At 39.5% G+C, this 22,642-nt stretch overlaps 1 protein-coding gene and 1 long non-coding RNA gene across 4 annotated transcripts in view; one reads left to right on the top strand and one right to left on the bottom strand.

Annotated features, from left to right (window-relative positions):
* LOC148139944 (interleukin-8-like) overlaps positions 1–12,561 on the top strand; it is a 44,033-nt gene extending 31,472 nt beyond the window's left edge. For all 3 annotated transcript variants that reach the window (XR_015753361.1, XR_015753362.1, XM_087980157.1), the window contains 2 exons: positions 9,499–9,602; positions 12,087–12,561. Coding sequence is in view for 1 of the 3 variants with exons in the window: in XM_087980157.1 (XP_087836283.1) it covers positions 9,499–9,589 (91 nt within the window). In the remaining 2 variants the exon portion in view is untranslated. The remainder of the gene's footprint in view (positions 1–9,498; positions 9,603–12,086) is intronic.
* Positions 12,562–15,388: 2,827 nt separating this feature from the next.
* The window catches only part of LOC148139943 (uncharacterized), a 30,004-nt gene continuing 22,750 nt past the window's right edge, over positions 15,389–22,642 (bottom strand). Inside the window, exon 3 of the long non-coding RNA XR_015753363.1 lies at positions 15,389–15,928. This is a non-coding gene — a long non-coding RNA (uncharacterized LOC148139943). The remainder of the gene's footprint in view (positions 15,929–22,642) is intronic.

Raw genomic sequence — 22,642 nt, 5'->3', positions numbered from 1 at the left:
ATAGACCATTCAACTTATATAGACTATTCCACTTATATAGACCATTCACTTATATAGACCATTCCACTTATATAGACCATTCCACTTATATAGACCATTGCACTTATATAGACCATTCCACTTGTATACGCCATTCCACTTGTTTCGAACTTTCCACTTATATAGACCATTCCACTTATATAGACCATTTCACGTATATCGACCACTCCACTTGTATAAACCATTCCACTTATATAGACCATTCCACTTATATAGACCATTCCACTTGTATAAACCATTCCACTTATATAGACCATTTCACTTATATCGACCATTCCACTTGTATAGACCATTCCACTTGTATAAACCATTCCACTTATATGGACCATTCAACTTATATAGACCATTTCACTTATATAGACTATTCAACTTATATAGACTATTCCACTTATATAGACCATTCAACTTATATAGACTATTCCACTTATATAGACCATTCACTTATATAGACCATTCCACTTATATAGACCATTCCACTTATATAGACCATTCCACTTGTATAAACCATTCCACTTATATAGACCATTCAACTTATATAGACCATTTCACTTATATTGACCATTCCACTTGTATAAACCATTCCACTTATATAGACCATTCCACTTATATAAACCATTCCACTTATATAGACCATTCCACTTATATAGAACATTCCACTTATATAGACCATTCCATTTATATAGACCATTCCACTTATATAGACCATTTCGCTTATGTAGACCACTCCACTTATATAGACCATTCAACTTATATAGACCATTTTAATTATATAGACCATTTCACTTATATCGACCATTCCACTTATATAGACCATTTCACTTATGTAGACCATTCCACTTGTAAAGACCATTCCACTTGTATAAACCATTCCACTTATATAGACCATTCCACTTATATAGACCATTCCACTAGTATAAACCATTCCACTTATATAGACCATTTCACTGATATAGACCATTCAACTTATATAGACCATTTCAATTATATAGACCATTTCACTTATATCGACCATTCCACTTGTATAAACCATTCCACATATATAGACCATTCCACTTATATAGACCATTCCACTAGTATAAACCATTCCACTTATATAGACCATTTCACTGATATAGACCATTCCACTTATATAGACCATTTCGCTTATGTAGACCACTCCACGTATATAGACCATTCAACTTATATAGACCATTTCAATTATATAGACCATTTCACTTATATAGACTATTCCACTTATATAGACCACTCCACTTATATAGACCATTCCACTTATATAGACCATTCAACTTATATAGACTATTCCACTTATATAGACCACTCCACTTATATAGACCACTCCACTTATATAGACCATTCAACTTATATAGACCATTTCAATTATATAGACCATTTCACTTATATCGACTATTCCACTTATATAGACCACTCCACCTATATAGACCATTCAACTTATATAGACTATTCCACTTATATAGACCATTCACTTATATAGACCATTCCACTTATATAGACCATTCCACTTATATAGACCATTGCACTTATATAGACCATTCCACTTGTATACACCATTCCACTTGTATAGAACTTTCCACTTATATAGACCATTCCACTTATATAGACCATTTCACTTATATCGACCACTCCACTTATATAGACCATTCCACTTATATAGACCATTCCACTTATATAGACCATTCCACTTGAATAGACCATTCCACTTATATACACCATTCCACTTGTATAAACCATTCCACATATATAGACCATTTCACTTATATCGACCACTCCACTTATATAGACCATTCCACTTATATAGACCATTTCACTTATATAGACCATTCCACTTATATAGACCATTCCACTTGTATAGAACATTCCACTTATATAGACCATTCCATTTGTATAGACCATTTCACTTATATAGACCATTCCACTTATATAGACCATTCCACTTATATAGAACATTCCACTTATATAGACCATTCCACTTATATAGACCATTTCACTTATATTGACCATTCCACTTGAATAAACCATTCCACTTATATAAACCATTCCACTTATATAGACCATTCAACTTATATAGACCATTTCACTTATATAGACCATTCCACTTATATAGAACATTCCACTTATATAGACCATTCCACTTATATAGACCATTCCACTTGTATAAACCATTCCACGTATATAGACCATTTCACTTATGTAAACCATTTCACTTATATAGACCATTCCACTTATATAGACCATTCCACTTGTATAGAACATTCCACTGATATAGACCATTCCATTTGTATAGACCATTTCACTTATATAGACCATTCCACTTATATAGACTATTTCACTTATATAGACGACTCCACTTATATAGACCATTTCACTCATATAAAGACCATTTCACTTATATAGACCATTCCACTTATATAGACCATTTCACTCATATAAAGACCATTTCACTTATATAGAACATTCCACTTATATAGACCATTCCATTTGTATAGACCATTTCACTTATATGGACCATTCCACTTTTATAGACCATTCCACTTATATAGACCACTCCACTTATATAGGCCATTCAACTTATATAGACCATTTCAATTATATAGACCATTTCACTTATATAGACCATTCCACTTATATAGACCATTCAACTTATATAGACCATTTCACTTATATGGACCATTTTACTTATATAGACCATTCCACTTATATAGACCATTTCACTTATATAGACCATTCCACTTATGTAGACCATTCAACTTATATAGACCATTTCACTTATATGGACGATTTTACTTATATGGACCATTCCACTTATATAGACCATTTCACTTATATAGACCATTTCACTTATATAGACCACTCCACTTTTATAGACCATTCACTTATATAGACCGTTCCACTTATATGGACCATTCCACTTATAAAGACCATTCCACTTGTATACACCGTTCCACTTGTATACACCATTCCACTTGTATAGAACATTCCACTTATATAGACCATTCCATTTGTATAGACCATTCAACTTATACAGACCATTCCACTTATATAGACCATTTCACTTATATCGACCACTCCACTTATATAGACCATTCCACTTATATAGACCATTCCATTTGTATAGACCATTTCACTTATATAGACCATTCCACTTATATAGACCATTCCACCTATATAGACCATTTGACTTATATAGACCATTTCACTTATATAGACCATTCCACTTATATAGACCATTTCACTTATATAGACGACTCCACTTATATAGACCATTTCACTTATATAGACCACTCCACTTATATAGACCATTCAACCTATATAGACCATTCCACTTGTATACACCATTCTACTTGTATACACCATTCCACTTGTATACACCATTCCACTTGTATACACCATTCCACTTATATAGACCATTCCACTTATATAGACCATTCCACTTGTATACACCATTCCACTTATATAGACCATTTCACTTATATGGACCATTTCACTTATATAGACGACTCCACTTATATAGACCATTTCACTTATATAGACCATTTCACTTATATAGACCATTTCACTTATATAGACCGTTTCACTTATATAGACCACTCCACGTATATAGACCATTCAACTTATATAGACCATTTCACATATATAGACCATTTCACTTATATAGACCATTTCACTTATATAGACCATTTCACTTATATAGACCATTCAACGTATATAGACTATTTCCCTTATATAGACCATTTCACTTATATAGACCATTTCACTTTCATAGACCACTCCACTTATATAGACCATTTAACTTATATAGACCATTTCACTTATATAGACCATTTCACTTATATCGACCATTCCACTTGTATAGACCATTCCACTTGTATAAACCATTCCACTTATATAGACCATTCCACTTATATAGACCATTCCACTTGAGAAAGCATTTCACTTATATAGACCATTCCACTTATATAGACCATTCCACTAGTATAAACCATTCCACTTATATAGACCATTTCACTTATATCGACCATTCCACTTATATAGACCATTTCGCTTATGTAGACCACTCCACTTATATAGACCATTCACTTATATAGACCATTCCACTTATATAGACCATTCCACTTATATAGACCATTTCACTTATATAGACTATTCCACTTATATAGGCCACTCCACTTATATAGACCATTTCACTTATATAGACCATTTCACTTATATAGACTATTCCACTTATATAGACCACTCCACTTATATAGACCACTCCACTTATATAGACCATTCAACTTATATAGACCATTTCAATTATATAGACCATTTCACTTATATAGACTATTCCACTTATATAGACCACTCCACTTATATAGACCATTCAACTTATATAGACTATTCCACTTATATAGACCATTCACTTATATAGACCATTCCACTTATATAGACCATTCCACTCATATAGACCATTGCACTTATATAGACCATTCCACTTGTATACGCCATTCCACTTGTTTCGAACTTTCCACTTATATAGACCATTCCACTTATATAGACCATTTCACTTATATCGACCACTCCACTTATATAGACCATTTCACTTATATAAACCATTTCACTTATATAAACCATTTTCCTTATATGGACCATTTCACTTCTCTAGACCATTCCACTTATATAGACCATTCCACTTGTATAGAACCTTCCACTTATATAGACCATTCCATTTGTATGGACCATTTCACTTATATAGACCATTCCACTTATATAGACCATTTCACTTATATAGACGACTCCACTTATATAGACCATTTCACTCATATAAAGACCATTTCACTTATATAGACCATTCCACTTATATAGACCATTTCACTCATATAAAGACCATTTAACTTCTATAGACCATTCCACTTATATAGACCACTCCACTTGTATAGACCATTTCACTTATATAGACCATTCCACTTATATAGACCATTCCACTTATAAAGACCATTCCACTTGTATACACCGTTCCACTTGTATACACCATTCCACTTGTATAGAACATTCCACTTATATAGACCATTCCATTTGTATAGACCATTTCACTTATACAGACCATTCCACTTATATAGACCATTTCACTTATATCGACCACTCCACTTATATAGACCATTCCACTTATATAGACCATTCCACTTGTATAGACCATTTCACTTATATAGACCATTCCACTTATATAGACCATTCCACCTATATAGACCATTTGACTTATATAGACCATTTCACTTATATAGACCATTCCACTTATATAGACCATTTCACTTATATAGACGACTCCACTTATATAGACCATTTCACTTATATAGACCACTCCACTTATATAGACCATTCCACTTGTATACACCATTCTACTTGTATACACCATTCCACTTGTATACACCATTCCACTTGTATACACCATTCCACTTATATAGACCATTCCACTTATATAGACCATTCCACTTGTATACACCATTCCAATTATATAGACCATTTCACTTATATAGACCATTTCACTTATATAGACGACTCCACTTATATAGACCATTTCACTTATATAGACCATTTCACTTATATAGACCGTTTCACTTATATAGACCACTCCACTTATATAGACCATTCAACTTATATAGACCATTTCACATATATAGACCATTCCACTTATATAGACCATTTCACTTATATAGACCATTCAACGTATATAGACCATTTCCCTTATATAGACCATTTCACTTATATAGACCATTTCACTTACATAGACCACTCCACTTATATAGACCATTCAACTTATATAGACCATTTCACTTATATAGACCATTTCACTTATATCGACCATTCCACTTGTATAGACCATTCCACTTGTATAAACCATTCCACTTATATAGACCATTCCACTTATATAGACCATTCCACTTGTATAAACCATTCCACTTATATAGACCATTCCACTTATATAGACCATTCCACTTGAGAAAGCATTTCACTTATATAGACCATTCCACTTATATAGACCATTCCACTATTATAAACCATTCCACTTATATAGACCATTTCACTTATATAGACCATTCCACTTATATAGACCATTTCGCTTATGTAGACCACTCCACTTATATAGACCATTCACTTATATAGACCATTCCACTTATATAGACCATTCCACTTATATAGACCATTTCACTTATATAGACTATTCCACTTATATAGACCACTCCACTTATATAGACCATTCCACTTATATAGACCATTTCACTTATATAGACTATTCCACTTATATAGACCACTCCACTTATATAGACCACTCCACTTATATAGACCATTCAACTTATATAGACCATTTCAATTATATAGACCATTTCACTTATATAGACTATTCCACTTATATAGACCACTCCACTTATATAGACCATTCAACTTATAAAGACTCTTCCACTTATATAGACCATTCACTTATATAGACCATTCCACTTATATAGACCATTCCACTTATATAGACCATTGCACTTATATAGACCATTCCACTTGTATACGCCATTCCACTTGTTTCGAACTTTCCACTTATATAGACCATTCCACTTATATAGACCATTTCACTTATATCGACCACTCCACTTATATCGACCATTCCACTTATATAGACCATTCCATTTGTATAGACCATTTCACTTATATAGACCATTCCACTTATATAGACCATTTCACTTATATAAACCATTTCACTTATATAGACCATTTCACTTATATAAACCATTTCACTTATATAAACCATTTTCCTTATATGGACCATTTCACTTCTCTAGACCATTCCACTTATATAGACCATTCCACTTGTATAGAACATTCCACTTATATAGACCATTCCATTTGTATAGACCATTTCACTTATATAGACCATTCCACTTATATAGACCATTTCACTTGTATAGACGACTCCACTTATATAGACCATTTCACTCATATAAAGACCATTTCACTTATATAGACCATTCCACTTATATAGACCATTTCACTCATATAAAGACCATTTAACTTCTATAGACCATTCCACTTATATAGACCACTCCACTTATATAGACCATTTCACTTATATAGACCATTTCACTTTTATAGACCTTCCACCTGTAGAGACCATTCCACTTATACAGATCATTTCACTTGAAAAGGTCCCATCTTCTCTAACAATGGCCCAGAAATCTAATTTTAAAATCACACAACATCAGGTTATATTCCAACAGGTTTATTTGAAAGCAGTAACGTTCCGAGCGCTGGTCCTTCAGGAATCTATAACATCTGCTCTATTCTCCTATTTCTGTGCTTGTTGACCTGTGGCACCAGGTGTACTCCGGTGATTACAACCTTTGATCTCCTGCTTTTTAATCATTCTTCATTCTACCTATATCATTGGTATCAATGTCTACCACAACCTCTGTTTAGCACTATTCCCCTTCATGACACCCTACAGCTGATTAGAGGCTTCCTAGACTGTGGCTCCAGCGAGGTCACACACCATCCTGGAGTGACATTTGCAGTCACAGGTGTGCCTGACTGTTCCCCGAAATGATGAACCTCTATCACTGTCGCTCCTGCTCTCTTCTGTCTCCTGTCTTGTACAGCCAGGCTGCTTCTGGCTCTGTCTGTGCCCTCATCACCTTCCAAGAAGGAAAGCCAGCTTGTGAGTGAGAGCCGAGGGGTCTCCTGCTCTGCCTGTTTGTTCCTCTTTGACTGCCTGGTGGTCACCCCTTCCATTTTTTCCTCTGGTCCCTCGAGCTGTAGTATGACCAACTCTTTATACATGCTGTCCACTCGCTGCAGAACTCTTAGCCTGTGACCAAGGTCTTGCTGCACATATGATTATGGTCCGCTTTAGTATCTGAGGGGATGCAAGCGATGGTGAGTGTTGTAATCTGATGATTGCCTACCACCAATTCTGACTTTATGTTGGAGGGAACTTCAGTAATGAAGATGGTTTGACCTTGAGGAGCTCCTGCAGTGATGTTCTGCAGCTGAGATGACTGACCTCCAACAACCACAGTTAGCTTCCTTATGTGCCAGGTATGACTCCAACAAGTGGGGAGTTTTCGCTTCGAACACCAGTTTTGTTCCTTGATGTCATGGCCAGTCAAATGCTTCTTTGATGTCAATTTCAGTCACCCTCACTTCACCTCTTGAATTCAGCTCGTTTGTTCATGTTTAGGCAAAGGCTGTAACCCAAACTGAGTGCCAGTGAACAGGTTAACTTTGAAGAAGAACTTATCTTTAACGTGTAAGTTAAGTGGGGGATAGGGAGTCTGGGAGCGTCTGAGGGGGCAGGGTGACAGATTTATGACAGATTATTCGAAGTCAGGTTACCAGGTGAGCGATGACCAGTGTCAGATTTATGGGTGATCCATGCACCATGAGGGTATGGTTTAAGGTGGCAGGTGAGTGAAGTCTTAGAGGAGGTTAGCATCAGGAATTGTTGGCTTCATTGGGCTTAGGAGATGGTCAGGTTCTGGAATGCAAAGTGGAAGTGGACAGTTGTGGCGGAATGTGGATCTGCTGGAATTGGTAGCTGTGGATCGGGATGATGGGGGAGAGTGAGTTTGTGTGATAGAAGGTGGGGTAGTGCCATTCATACCCAAGGGCTGGATAAATCCCTGGGAAGTTGGTGGGGTTTCGGGTTGGTCTGGAGGTGGGGGGGGGGGGTGGTGAATGTCAGATCGAGATGGGGCAACATGTTGGGTACACTGGGAAGTTTTCAGAAGTGAGTGCTAGGTTGTTGGAAAGTATCAGATCTGGAGTAATCAGGTCAAGGAGAATGTGTCAGGTCTGGGAGAGTTGGTGGTTGGATTGGTGGGGGGGGGGGGTGACAGATCTGGGGAAAGTCAGGTCCATGGAGTGAGGATTAGGTGTCTGTGCTGAGTCGGGAGGCAAGTTGGGTTTGAGGAGGAGGTTTGGGTATCTGTTGAATGTGGAGGGAAGTAATCAGGTGGATGGGTCAGTGTAATGATTAGAGTTTTATAGTTGGCTAGAAAAAGGGCGTTAAGCCTCTCCCTTTTTCTGAATAATCATTCAGTAAGTGAGACAGATCCATTTGAATTCACTCTGACTGTCACTTGAAGTTGGAGACATTTTTGGAGGGTTCCTGATACCAGGTAATTGTGCATCAAAAGTTTCAACTTCTCCAGGGGTTCCTGTGAGGTCAACTGTGATGGGAATTCTGCATCTTCCCAAAGTGTATTCCATGTTGCTGCCATGATGCTCTTTCCATTGAAACAGCTGGACCTTTGCCACATGAACTGGTGAATATTTCCAGCATTTTCCATTTCTGTTGCCTTACCCTCAGTGAAAACATACAAACAAGTTGCAGGATAAAAAAAGCACAGCAATTGAGTTTATTGACATTGTGAGTATATAATGGAGAACTTGAAATAATTGTTCAATTCTTCTTCTTTTCAGAGTCACACTTAAAACTGAGCAAAGAGTTTGTCTGGATCACACAGCTTCTTGGGTGAGGAAGCTAATTAACAAGCTTCTGCAGAAAAACTGACTGAACTTTCTGAGTAAGTTTCAATTTTTGCATCATGATTAAGCAGCAGGGGTAAGAAAATTGTTTTTCTCGCCCAGTAAAATGGCACAAAACAGGGACAATGTGAAGCAACAAGGGACTGAATTTTCCCCACAGGCTTTGAGTTCCCAATGTTGAGATCAGATGGGGGTTGTGGCCTTCTGAGACTTACTCCCATAGATTCAGGTAAACGGCATCTGAATCAGCTGTCCCCAAGCTTCCAATTGCAGACGGTGAAGTGGGGTAGTTAACCTGAGTGCTGCAATCCTTTCCCTTCCCTCTTCTCTGGCAGCTTTTCCTTTTTTCCCTCTGATCTCTCCCCTTATTCCCTATTCCCATAGGCAGCACACCCAGACTATCTGTGACTAGAAGAAAGTGAGCACTACAGATGCTGGAGATCACAGTCACGAGTGTGGTGCTGGAAAAGCACAGCAGGTCAGGCAGCATTCGAGGAGCAGGGGAATTAACGTTTCGGGCAAAAGCTCTTCATCAGGCTCAAAACATCAATTCTCCTGCTTCTCGGATGCTGCCTGACCTACCTGTAATTGGAGCTAAATGACTTTTGAAGCAAAGAGTAACAATGGTGAAAATGCAGCAAAACCTATTTCCAAAACATGTGCAGACAAACTGCAGCTCTGGACAAGCAGTGAAGAAGCACAGGATCTTAGAAATATTACCTTTGGTGGGTGGGGCTGCTTTCTGCCCAGTATGTGGGGGGGGCTTTAGTGCCAGAAAATAGCAACAATCCAGACCAAATGCTAGACCATCGTTTAATGTGCTGTGGGTCGATGGTCCTCCCCAGTTATCTCACACCTCGAAATAGCTTCATTCTTTAGAGCTGGCTGAAAGTTGTTAAGCCTCAGCAGGCAGGATTCTACAGCACCTTGATTTGTTCACCCAGATTGGCTGGGTTCGAGTGCTGAGGCTCTCGGTGGTGCTCAGGCCTCTCCACGCTGATAGCATTTCACCTTTTCACAGATGTTCACCATTGAGGGGCCCCGTCTGATCTTGTCGAGGATAATGCTTGCACCTTTGGCGTTATGCCTTATTGCCCAACAGAAAGGGGAGCAGCATTCTAACATACAGTCCACTTTGCAAAAAATAAATCAACGTAATTCAATCAATACCTGAAAATTCAATCATATGTATTACATTCATTGGTGTCCAGTTGGAACCAGCATTCCCTGCAATCTTCTTACCGGTTGTGCAGGTCTCCAAGGCTTGTACACTGTTGTGACTTCTGAAATCAAAAGTCAATTGGCGTACTGATTCCAATTGTCAACAGCTCAGAGGGAACATTGGTTGGAACATTGGCTACGGTTTTGGTCTCCTTACCTCAAGAGAGGGTCTAATTGCATTCATCTGACCAGTTCTGTTTTTTCTTTAATGGGATGTGGGTGGTGCCAGTATTTGTTGCCCATGCCAAGTTACCCTTGAACTGAGTGGTTTGTTAGGTCATTTCAAGGGACAGCTAGGTTTAAACAGGTTGCAGTCACATTGGGTAAGGATGGCACAGTTTCTTCCCAAGGGCATTAGTGATCCAAATGGGTCTTTACAACAATCACTGATAGTTATCATGGTCACCATTAACAATTTAGGATTTGAATTCAAAAACTACCATGTACTTGGTATCCCGGATCATTAGCATGGGTCTCAGGCTTATTCGTCAGTGATATTACCAAAATGTCACCATTTCCTTTTCTGCAATCCTACCTGCCTGGGATGAAAGAGTTATTTTCTGAGGAAAGTCTAGACACATTGAGATTGTATCCACTGAGGTTTACAAGAATGAGAGATGGTCTTATTAAAACATGTCAGATCGTGAGGAAATTTGACAGGGTGCTCACTGAAAGGATGAGTCATCCTAATGGACAGACTTGAACTTTGGGACACAGTTTCAAAAAATGTGGTCCCCTGTTTGTGACAGAAATATGGAGGGTTTTTTTGTCTGAGGGGGTCACTAATCTGAAAGAATTGGAGGCAATGTCATTGAATATTTTTAAATCAAATAAGATAGATTCTTGATTGACCAAGGAGTCAGTGGTTTAGGGGTGAGTCAAGTTGTAGAATTAAGACCATAATAAGATCAGCCATGGTTTTATCAAATGTCCACAACAGTGCAGACATGTCTATTTGTTAGCATGCAAATTTATGAGTATTCCTTTATCCATTATTACTTAAACTGGTATTACTTTTTGACCATACTATAGAGATCACATGTCCCTGATTTGTAAGCTTGGATGGTTTCCTTTCTTGAAGTTCCTTGAGGACTTATTTTGCTTTAGTAATAGATTAATATGTGCATAAAATACTTTTGTGCAATATTTTAAGACAATCATTAACTTTTTCAAAATAAAATTAGACTGTATAATACATTACCAGAAAATAAGATAGCTCTGGTTTATTTCTTCTGAAATATTTCTGCACTTACATATCCATAATGTACTTTAATAATTTAATTTTTATTTGTACTTCATAGTGAGGATGGGTCAGGAAATGTATCGCAACTTGCAAGAATCTGAAAAGCAAACTCTCGCGTTCTCTGAACAATCTTTTCAAGTTTAAGTCAATCTTCCTTTCTACAAATTGCTGATTTTCATTTTCGCTAACAAGAGAAAAACACGTTTTGATTTCTTTACAGATGAAGTCTATAAAACAGTGAAACTGCATTCGAATCAGGCGGTTCCATTATTTGTACTTAATTAAACTATATCCAGTGCAACTGGAACTTGATCAAGAAGGACATTGAGTATAAAAGATTAATCAGTAGCTGGATTGGTATCTTTTTCTATTTAATCCATATTTGAAATTTGAACTATTAAATTACTGTCACACATTTGCTGCAAGGTTTTCTCAATAAGCTCCACAAATAGTGCAGTCATGTTTATTTGTTAGCATATGAACTTATGTGTACTGCTTTTTGCATTATTAATTAAACTGAAATTACTTTTTGATATATTGTAATTCATTATATACAACTACGTCTAAAGTCCATCCCTACACATGTGCTCAACTCTCATTGCTAAATTCAAATATTTTGATGACGATTACTAAAATGCTTGAGCTGAATGGTCACGTTTCAAAAAGCAAGAAAGATAAATGAGACCGTCCAAATGATTTTCCTGTAATTGGCTTTACCACAACTTCAAAAGTGGAGTGATTCAAAATTCAACCATTTGTAAGGTGCTAAACGCAAGTTCATTCCCATGATTAGGTCATTTCATTGACAATCATGGGGTATTTATTGAGTGGAAATATCAGGGTCCTGACCCTCTGGTATTTAGATCACTGGAGGCTGGACACATGACCCAGGAAGCTTATTGGAACCCTATGGTAGTCCTGATGCACTGACCTTCATGAAAGTTGCCCAGGAAGCTCAAACTCCAGGTGGGTAATACCCCTAGTCTTCATGATCTGCAACTAAGTCTCTTACTCTGAACTAGATTTGGACGCTTCAGATAGTTCCTGATAGTACTGATTTGGATAATTATTCAGGGAATGTTAGCTAGAATAAAACCTTGTCTAACTCCTTGATACTTAGAGAACAGACCCTGGTCACACTGACCAATGCCCAACACTCATCTCCATGTCCTCAGTACCATCACAATACACCCAGTTACTTCCCCTAATACACTTACCAACACATCCGGCTCAACTACCCCTCAACCACCTAACTAACTCCCCAACAAATCCTAGCTAGCCCCAAAACCTGATTACCCCATTGGACTAACCTGATTAGCCCCAAACCTGACTTCGCTTCGTGGTCCAACCCAAGCTGACTATTTCTAACCCTCATCCACTCACTAATCTACCATCATACCGACCATCCAACTTATACAGCCAATACCTGTCACTCTACCCACCCATGCATACATCTGCCACCCTACTACCTACCATTCTACTACTTGCCAGCTTAGCAACCCACCCTCCCACTTACTTGACCCACATTTTCACTCACCCTATCACCCTACCCATCTGCTCATTCATTCACTTCTCCATTCACTCATTCACTGACATTCCCACTGGACATTTAAACATGACCATGCCTCAGAGGTAAAAACAATGACTGCAGATGCTGGAAACCAGATTCTGGATTAGTGGTGCTGGAAGAGCACAGCAGTTCAGGCAGCATCCAAGGAGCTTCGAAATCGACGTTTCGGGCAAAAGCCCTTCATCAGGAATAAAGGCAGTGAGCCTGGAGCGTGGAGAGATAGCTAGAGGAGGGTGGGGGTGGGGAGAAAGTAGCAGACAGTACAATGGGTGAGTGGAGGAGGGGATGAAGGTGATAGGTCAGGGAGGAGAGGGTGGAGTGGATAGGTGGAAAAGGAGCTGGGCAGGTCGGACAAGTCCAGACAAGTCATGGGGACAGTGCTGAGCTGGAAGTTTGGAACTAGGGTGAGGTGGGGGAAGGGAAAATGAGGAAACCTTTGAAGTCCACATTGATGCCCTGGGGTTGAAGTGGTCCGAGGAGGAAGATGAGGCGTTCTTCCTCCAGGCGTCTGGTGGTGAGGGAGCGGAGGTGAAGGAGGCCCAGGACCTCCATGTTCTTGGCAGAGTGGGAGGGGGAGTTGAAGTGTTGGGCCACGGGGCGGTGTGGTTGATTGGTGCAGGTGTCCCCGAGATGTTCCCTAAAGCGCTCTGCTAGGAGGCGCCCAGTCTCTCCAATGTAGAGGAGACCGCATCGGGAGCAACGGATACAATAAATGATTTTAGTGGATGTGCAGGTACAACTTTGATGGATGTGGAAGGCTCCTTTAAGGCCTTGGATAGAGGTGAGGGAGGAGGTGTCCGCGCAGGTTTTACAGTTTCTGCGGTGGCAGGGGAAGGTGCCAGGATGGGAGGGTGGGTTGTAGGGGGGTGTGGACCTGACCAGGTAGTCACGGAGGGAACAGTCTTTGAGGAAGGCGGAAAGGGGTGGGGAGGGAAATATATCCCTGGTGGTGGGGTCCGTTTGGAGGTGGCGGAAATGTTGGCGGATGATTTGGTTTATGCGAAGGTTGGTAGGGTGGAAGGTGAGCACCAGGGGCGTTCTGTCCTTGTTACGGTTGGAGGGGTGGGGTCTGAGGGCGGAGGTGCGGGATGTAGACGAGATGCATTGGAGGGCATCTTTAACCACATGGGAAGGGAAATTGCGGTCTCTAAAGAAGGAGGCCATCTGGTGTGTTCTGTGGTGGAATTGGTCCTCCTGGGAGCAGATCCAGCGGAGGCGGAGGAATTGGGAATACGGGATGGCATGACCATACCTCAGCCAGTCGTGTAAAAACAGGCATGTGGACTCTCTTCAATTAAGTTGACTGTAATCCGATAGAGCTCTCCAAACAAGGCTACGCTCCACATTTTTGGAGAAGCTGCTTTCAGAGGACCAAACAAGCAATGTGTCAAATTAGTCACATGTCAAGCGGAACAGCAATCTGACAGTGATTGCCAATCATTGAAGGATCCAGGCACATGTGTATCTGAGCTGTGCAGTGTTTCTGACCTCAGTGATCTGCTTTCATTGGGAATTACCAACAAACACTCTGCTCTGTTTTGTTTTAGGCAACAAACAAGCAATTTTTACCCTTGCTATTCATCTCTCACCGTCACAACCCTATCCATAACATTTACACTAATAGGAAATTTAAAGTAATGTTCCTAGTTCTTTCAGTCTGAAGACAGTGGATGTGAACATTCCCCTCATTGGTCGCATGGCGGCAACATGGAAAATGAGATGCGTCATGTTCCAGTTGTATTTGTCACCCAGTCTACTGCATACAAACATGATTGAATTTACAAGTCAGTGTTTTATTACATGTACACTGAATACAACGTAGAGAAAACCAGGATAAACAATAAATAAAGGAAAATGAGAAATAACATCACACCTGCATTATTTATATGAAACGTAATTTCTCCTGTCTGATTCTGGCAGAAGCTTCCCATCTGAACAAGGGATCTGACATTAGACATATATCAAAGGGAAGAGAAATATTATTACTGTCTACTTCCTGATATGAGTCTGTCAAATATTGATCCACCCTGGATGATGGAAAATATCTGCTTCAAATGCTATCTGTTCACTTTTTATCCACATGAATTATATGTTCAAATATTCATGTACAATCAATAAAGTTATAATGAATTGTGAGCAAAGCTGTCTACGTGTTTCATTCCAAGCTACAAGCAGTACCTGCTCAATACCTTACACCACTGCAATCACTTCCCTCAATTCTTCACAAGTTGAAACAAGAAATTAATTACACGAAAGCAAAATACTGCGAATGCTGGAGATCTGAGAGTCAATCAGAAAGTGCTGGAGGAACTCAGCAGGTCTGGATGCATCTGTGGAGAGAGAAACAGTTAACATTTTGAGACCAATGTAACTCCTTCTCACTGTTCTTCCAAAGCACAGGCTATGTCTTAAAGTGTTTAAAAAATCACATATTTGTGCTGACAATTTGTAAAATTATAGTACCAGTTGTGTCCGTCCCATAGTCTATCTCATACACTCATGACTAAGTTCACAAGTCAGTGCTTTATTACATATACTGAGACATGCTTGGATAAACTAGAGAGAACAATAAATAAAGTAAGAACAGCCTTTCAAACAATGAATGTGCACCAGTTTCAGGAACATAATTATAGAACTGAAGTAATAATTCATGTGGCTGGAAGTTTACGTTGTTGGGAATGAACCGGGAGTGGTAAGGTGTAAAAACAGGAGACATGGCAGATGGGAATTATACTAGACAAACACCCATTGCTATGACTGAGGCTGGAAAGAGTACTCTGTCTTTCTCCAGACACACTATTTCACAGTTCACAATATATATTCAGTTTGTTTTACCCTGCTCTAGATGTGGCCTATTGTATAATTTCTCTGTATTAGACTTCGAATGAGAAGATCCACCAATCCGGTTACTTTAATTAAGAGCACAAGAAATAGGAACAGGAGTAGGCCCATTGAGGTCCTTAAGCCTTTCCTGCCATTCATCAAGATCATGGCCTCAAAACCCCTCTTTCATACGCCAGCTCAACATAGCCATCAACAACCTGAGATTTCAAAAATCTTCCTCCTCTCTAAATGCTTTCAGTGATCTAGTCTCCACAACTCACTGGGATTGAGAATTCCTCACCTTCACTACCCTCTGGGTCAAGAAAGTCCTTTGCATCTCAGTTTGAAATGAGTGTTCCCTTATTTGCAACTGCACCCCCTAGTTTGAGATGCTGCCATGAATAGACACTTCTTTTCAACATCAAAAATGCCAAGCCCCTTCACAATCTTGCACCACTCCTTCTTCCGAACTGTAAGGCAGGGTCTCATAACAGTTTAAAAAAACTTGCTGGCAATCAACATGAGTGAGCAGGCAGAATGACATCACTGGCAGTACTGGCAGGGATATTGTGCACACACAGGTCTACTGAGAGTGTTTGGTGGCATCAACAGAGATACCCAGACTCTAATGGATAAAGGCCTAACCATTTAGACAGTCTGGGGAAGTCAACCCCTGCAGGAATCACTTACAAAACTCTTTTGAACAGCTTCCAATGCCTGTTTCTCCTTTTTTAAAAGATGGTGACCAAACTGTCCAGGATACTCCTGCTGCGGCCTCATTAATAATCTGTACAGTTGTAACAGATTTCCCTGTTTTTAACCCCAAACCCTCTAACAGTAAAGATCAAAATTCCATTTGCCTTCTTACTTGCTGGACCTACAGGCTTACCTTAGTGTTTCATGCACAAGTCACTCAGATCACTCTGCACGTTTTTGGAGACTTTCTCCAAATGCCAGTCTGCCATTTGATTCTTCCGACTGAAGTGTCAAACTTCACACTCTCCTCCATTCAACTCCATTTACCAAGCCTTTGCCCACTCACTCATCCGACATATATATATATATATATATATATATATCCTCCTGGAGATTTTGTATGGCCTCAGCCCAACATGCCCTCCCACTTATTTTTGGTATCATTAGCAATCTGATCACATTATACTGTCACCTCTCCCAAGTCATGGACATAGATGGTAAATAAGTGAAACCTTGGGAATAATTCTTGTGTAACTCCACTAGTTACGTGTTTCCAACCTGAAGAACTGCCATTAATCTCCCTGATTCTCTGTCTTCTGTGTGTTAAGTAATCCTAGATCTATGCTAATACATTACATCCAACTTCATCAGCATAGATCTTGTGTAATAATCTTTAATGTGGCATGTTATTTAATGCCTTCTGAAAATCCATAGAAAATACACCTACTGGTTTCCCTTTATTAACTCTGCTTATTATACCCTCAAGGCACCCTAGCAAATCTGTCAAGATGATTTCCATTTCATAAAACTATGCTTGATTGCTTTAAGCTTTGTAAATATCTTATTATTTCTTCCTTAATAATGGACTCTAGCATTTTCCCAAATGTTAGGCTAAATGGCTGACAGTTTCCTGGTTTCTGTCTCCCTCCCTTCAGTAACACGGGCATTACATCAGCCATTTTCTAATCCACTGGAGCCCTTCCAAAAGTCAGTGAATTCTGGAATATTTTGACTAATGCTTTCTTTATTTCTGCAGTCACTTCCTTTCAAACCCTTGGATGTAAGCCATCAGGTCCTGGTGACTGTTCTGTCTTTATTGTCACACGTACTCAAATACAGAAGTAGAGGAATACAGTGAACAGTTTGCAATGTTGCCCCTCCCCGTGTCATTTTAGGCACAAAGTTCCTAGGTACAGATCTTAGATATAAAATAAAGAAATAAAGAAAAAAAAGTTACATTACCTTACAGTGATTTTAATTATTTGCCATTTCCCTGTTCCTCATTATCAATTCCCCTGTTGTATCCTCCAAGGGTCCCACATTTACTTGAGCTAGTCTCTTCATATAATCATAGAAGTTCTCCTGTTGGCTTTCATATTTCTTGGCATTTTACTTGCACCATCAAGTTTCTCATTTTATTAGCATTTGCAACATCTGCTGCTTATTCCTGAAGCACTCCCAATCTTCCAGCTGTCCACTAGCTCCTGCTGCTTTGTAGGCCTTAGTTTTTGATTGTACACTTCCCTTGGCCATCTTTGTTAACTATGGCATGGCTCATCCTTCTTATTCTTTTTGACTGAATTTTTTGAACATTATGAAATATCTATTTAAATGTCTGCCACTGTTTATCTACTGACCTAGCCCTAAGTCCACTTTCCCAATTTACTTTCAACAATTCTTTCTTCTCATTTTTGTTATTGTCCTTATTTAAATTGAGGACGTTGGTTTGAGACCTGATTTGCTCCCTTCCCGCTGAATTTGAAATTCTACTATGTTGTGATCGCTCCTCCCTAGAGGATCCTTAATGATGAGATCTCTTATTTATCCTACCTCATTACACATTACTTGAGCTGGATCCCCAATAGATTCTGCAACATACTGCTCCAAGAAGTCATTCCTGGTGCAACCTAAACATCCATCTTCCATGTCACCCTTGCCCACCTGATTTGTTCAGTCATTGAATGCTTTGAAATCACCCGTGACATTATATGGTTTTGTTATTTCCTTTGTCCATTATTTAAGCTTTGGCCTACAGTGAGGTAACTCTTTGAGGCCTTTAGATGATTCTTTCCCTGCTCTTTCTTGTTTACATCCAAATTGATTCCATATCATAATCTATTGTATCCATCTCATTACCACTGCACTGATACCTTCTTTTGTTAATACAACTACCCCACCTCCTTTTCCTTTTTGAGTACTTTTCTAGAACATCAATTACCCTTGAATATTGAGCTCCCAGCCTTGTCATCCTGCAACTGTGTCTCCACAATAGCTTTCAAGTCATATTCATTTATTTCTGTTTGTGCAATCAACTCATCTATCTTGTTACAAATACTGCGTGTATTCAGAAAAACAGCCTTAAAATGGACTTTTCACTATTATTACTCTGTCTGGGAGTATATTTTTTGCACTCCTGTCACACTTTGATTGTCACTTGTCTCTTCACTACCTTGCTCTCTTGTTTCTTTTTAATTTTTTGAAATTATATTCAATTGAAGTTTTGTTTTCACTAAATTGTTTAAAGCCCTTTCTGTAATCCTAGTTATATGATTCACTAGTCCCAACATGATTCAAGTGAAGCCAATCCTAATGGATCAGCTCTTTCTATCCTAGGACTAGTACAGGTGCCCAATGAATCAGAACATATTTGTTCCACCCTATTCCTTGAGCCAAGCAATTGCAACTTTAATCTATTTGTCTTGCACCAATTGCGAGTGACTAAGGTGACAATCTCGATATCATTACCCCTATAGTTTCTGCTTTTTTAATTTAGCCCTGAGCGACTCTTAATTCTTGAGGAGAACCTCTTTTCTAGTTCTCCTTGTGTTATTGGTACCAATGTGTGCCATGACAACTGGATCCCTAGCCTTTAGGATTCTCTGGCTTTCCACAAAGCATAATATCTAGTCCCCAAATTATGTGTAGGATTCAGCTTAAAAATGGCATCTCCAAACCAGATTGTTAAAGTTTACTTAGGCCTGGCAATCGGCAATTGTAGGAAAATACATAAGAATCAGGCTGAGTGTAAAAACTAAAACAGAAGTTGCTGGAAAAGCTCAGCAGGTCGGGCAGCATCATTGAAGAGAAATCAAAGTTAACATTTCGAGTTCGGTGACCCTTCCTCAGGACGGCTTTCTCTTCGCAGATGCTGCCAGACCTGCTGAGCTTTTCCAGCAACTTCTGCCTTTGTTTCTGATTTCCAGCATCTGCATTTCTTCTGGTTTTTATTTTGTGTAAAACCAGCCTGCTCTGTTTGCCTTGGTTTTACAGCGACACCTGGACTTGATTGTGACCACCAAGCACATAGGAGAAAGTGGGGATTCCACATGTTGGAGATCAGAGTCGAAGAGTGTGTTGCTGGAAAAGCACAGCAGGTCAGGCAGCATCCGAGGAGCAGGAGAGTCGACGTTTCAAGCAGAAGCTCTTCTTCAGGAGGATACTCCTATTGAAGAGCTTATGCTTGAAATGTTGACTCTCTGCTGCTTGGATGCTGCCTGACTGGCTGTGCTTTTCCAGCACCACACTTCTTTGACCACCAAGCATATAAGAATGTTTGAGAACGTGTTCAGAACGGCAATGCAAGATGTAATCTCAGATTCAAATAGATTAATACTGGGAACTTTTTCCCAGCTCTTGGGACTTTTCATCCTCACACTGGAGTTTGTGAGATCAGGGCTGTGATTGATCAGGTGCACCCGAGAACTCAGTGGGAAGCTAGAGAAGTGATTGCTGGGCCTCTTGCTGAGATATTTGTATCATCAATAGCCACAGGTGATATGCCGGAAGACTGGAGGTTGGCAAACGTGGTGCCACTGTTTAAGAAGGGTGGTAAGAACAAGCCAGGGAACTATAGACCGGTGAGCCTGACCTCGGTGGTGGGCAAGTTGTTGGAGGGAATCCTGAGGGACAGGATGTACATATATTTGGAAAGGCAAGGACTGATTAGGATTAGTCAACATGGTTTTGTGTATGTCTTACAAACTTGATTGAGTTTTTTGAAGAAGTAACAAAGAGGATTGATGAGGGCAGAGCAGTGGACATGATCTATATGGATTTTGGTAAGGCGTTTGACAAGGCTCCCCATGGGAGACTGGTTAGCAAGGTTAGATCTCATGGAATACAGGGAGAACTAGCCATTTGGATACGCACCTGGCGGAAAGGTAGAAGACAGAGGGTGGTGGTGGAGGGTTGTTTTTCAGACTGGAGGCCTGTGACCAGTGGAATGCCACAGGGATCGGTGCTGGGTCAACTACTTTTCCTCATTTATATAAATGATTTGTAAGTTTGCAGATGACCACAAAATTGGAGGTGTAGTGAAGTAAAGAAGGTTACCTGAGAATAAAACAGGATCTTCATATAAAATCATGAGGGGCATGGATAGGATAAATAGAGAAGGTCTTTTCCCTGGGGTGGGGTAGTCCAGAACTAGAAGGCATAGGTTTAGGGTGAGAGGGGAAAGATATTTAGGACCCTAAGGTGCAATGTTTTCACATAGAGAGTGGTATGTGTGTGGAATGAGCTTCCAGAGGAAGTAGTGGAGGCTGGTACAATTACAGCAGTTCAAAGGCAGCTGAATGGGTATATGAAGAGGAAGGGTTTGGAGGGATATGGATTGGGTGCTGGCAAATGGGACTAGATTAGGTTAGGATAACTGGTCGGCGTGGACGATTTGGACTGAAGGGTCTGTTTCTGTGCTGTACATCTCTACGACTCTAAAACTCATCATTGGACTCGAGTTCACAGGTTAGCGCCGTGGAAACAGTGATAGAACTCTTAAGTTAGCCAGGCAGAAGGCTGGAAGAACACAGCAAGTCAGGCAGCACCAGGAGGTGGAGAAGTCGATGTTTTGGTTGTAACCCTTCTTCAGGACTGGGAAAGGGTTGACAATCCTTCTTCAGGACTGGCAGAACTCAAAGTGCCAGGCATCAACCAGGATTCCCAATGGGCAGAAGGTGATGTGACACATTTGTTAAATCTGTCTCAAATAGTTTAAGATAATAGATTCACTCGTTAGTTTGGATCTATTGTATTAAATCATCCATGCTGTCCAGATATCCTAAACGGATCTACTGCTGTTTGCCAGCATTTGGCCCACATCCCTCTAAACCCTTCCTATTCATAAAACGTTCAAGAAGGAGAAAGAAGAGGAAAACTGAAAGTGAGTTCCCTAACACCTTGGCTGAAGAGCAAGGTACTAACCTCATCACTTTAGCTACGCCAAACCATTCCACGCCAACAGCCTATTTGCCCTTTGGTAGTGGTGAACCGTTCCTACATTTCACAGTTGTGCAGTTTCCTTGTCTCACTCACAGTAGGAAACAGTTGAATTGCCTTGCATTTGAGAAGATGTGAGAAACAGCAGGCTTTGTGTGAAGTTATCATGTCACTGGCATTTTCAAAAATGCAACTGATAAATAGCTTAATTGGAAAATGGTAGAAATATGTGATGGTTATTATGAGATTGTCCTTGATTGACTTTCTAAAGAGGTTATGAAAGGAACAATTGAGTTAGAAGCTGTCCAGAA

The sequence above is a fragment of the Chiloscyllium plagiosum genome, unplaced genomic scaffold (assembly GCF_037043375.1).
Source record: "Chiloscyllium plagiosum isolate Xiang-an unplaced genomic scaffold, Cpla_swu_hap1 HiC_scaffold_36, whole genome shotgun sequence".
Classification (NCBI taxonomy): Eukaryota; Metazoa; Chordata; class Chondrichthyes; order Orectolobiformes; family Hemiscylliidae; genus Chiloscyllium; species Chiloscyllium plagiosum.
The sequence above is the reverse complement of the archived record's forward strand: the minus strand, read 5'-3'. Positions and strand labels throughout refer to the sequence as shown.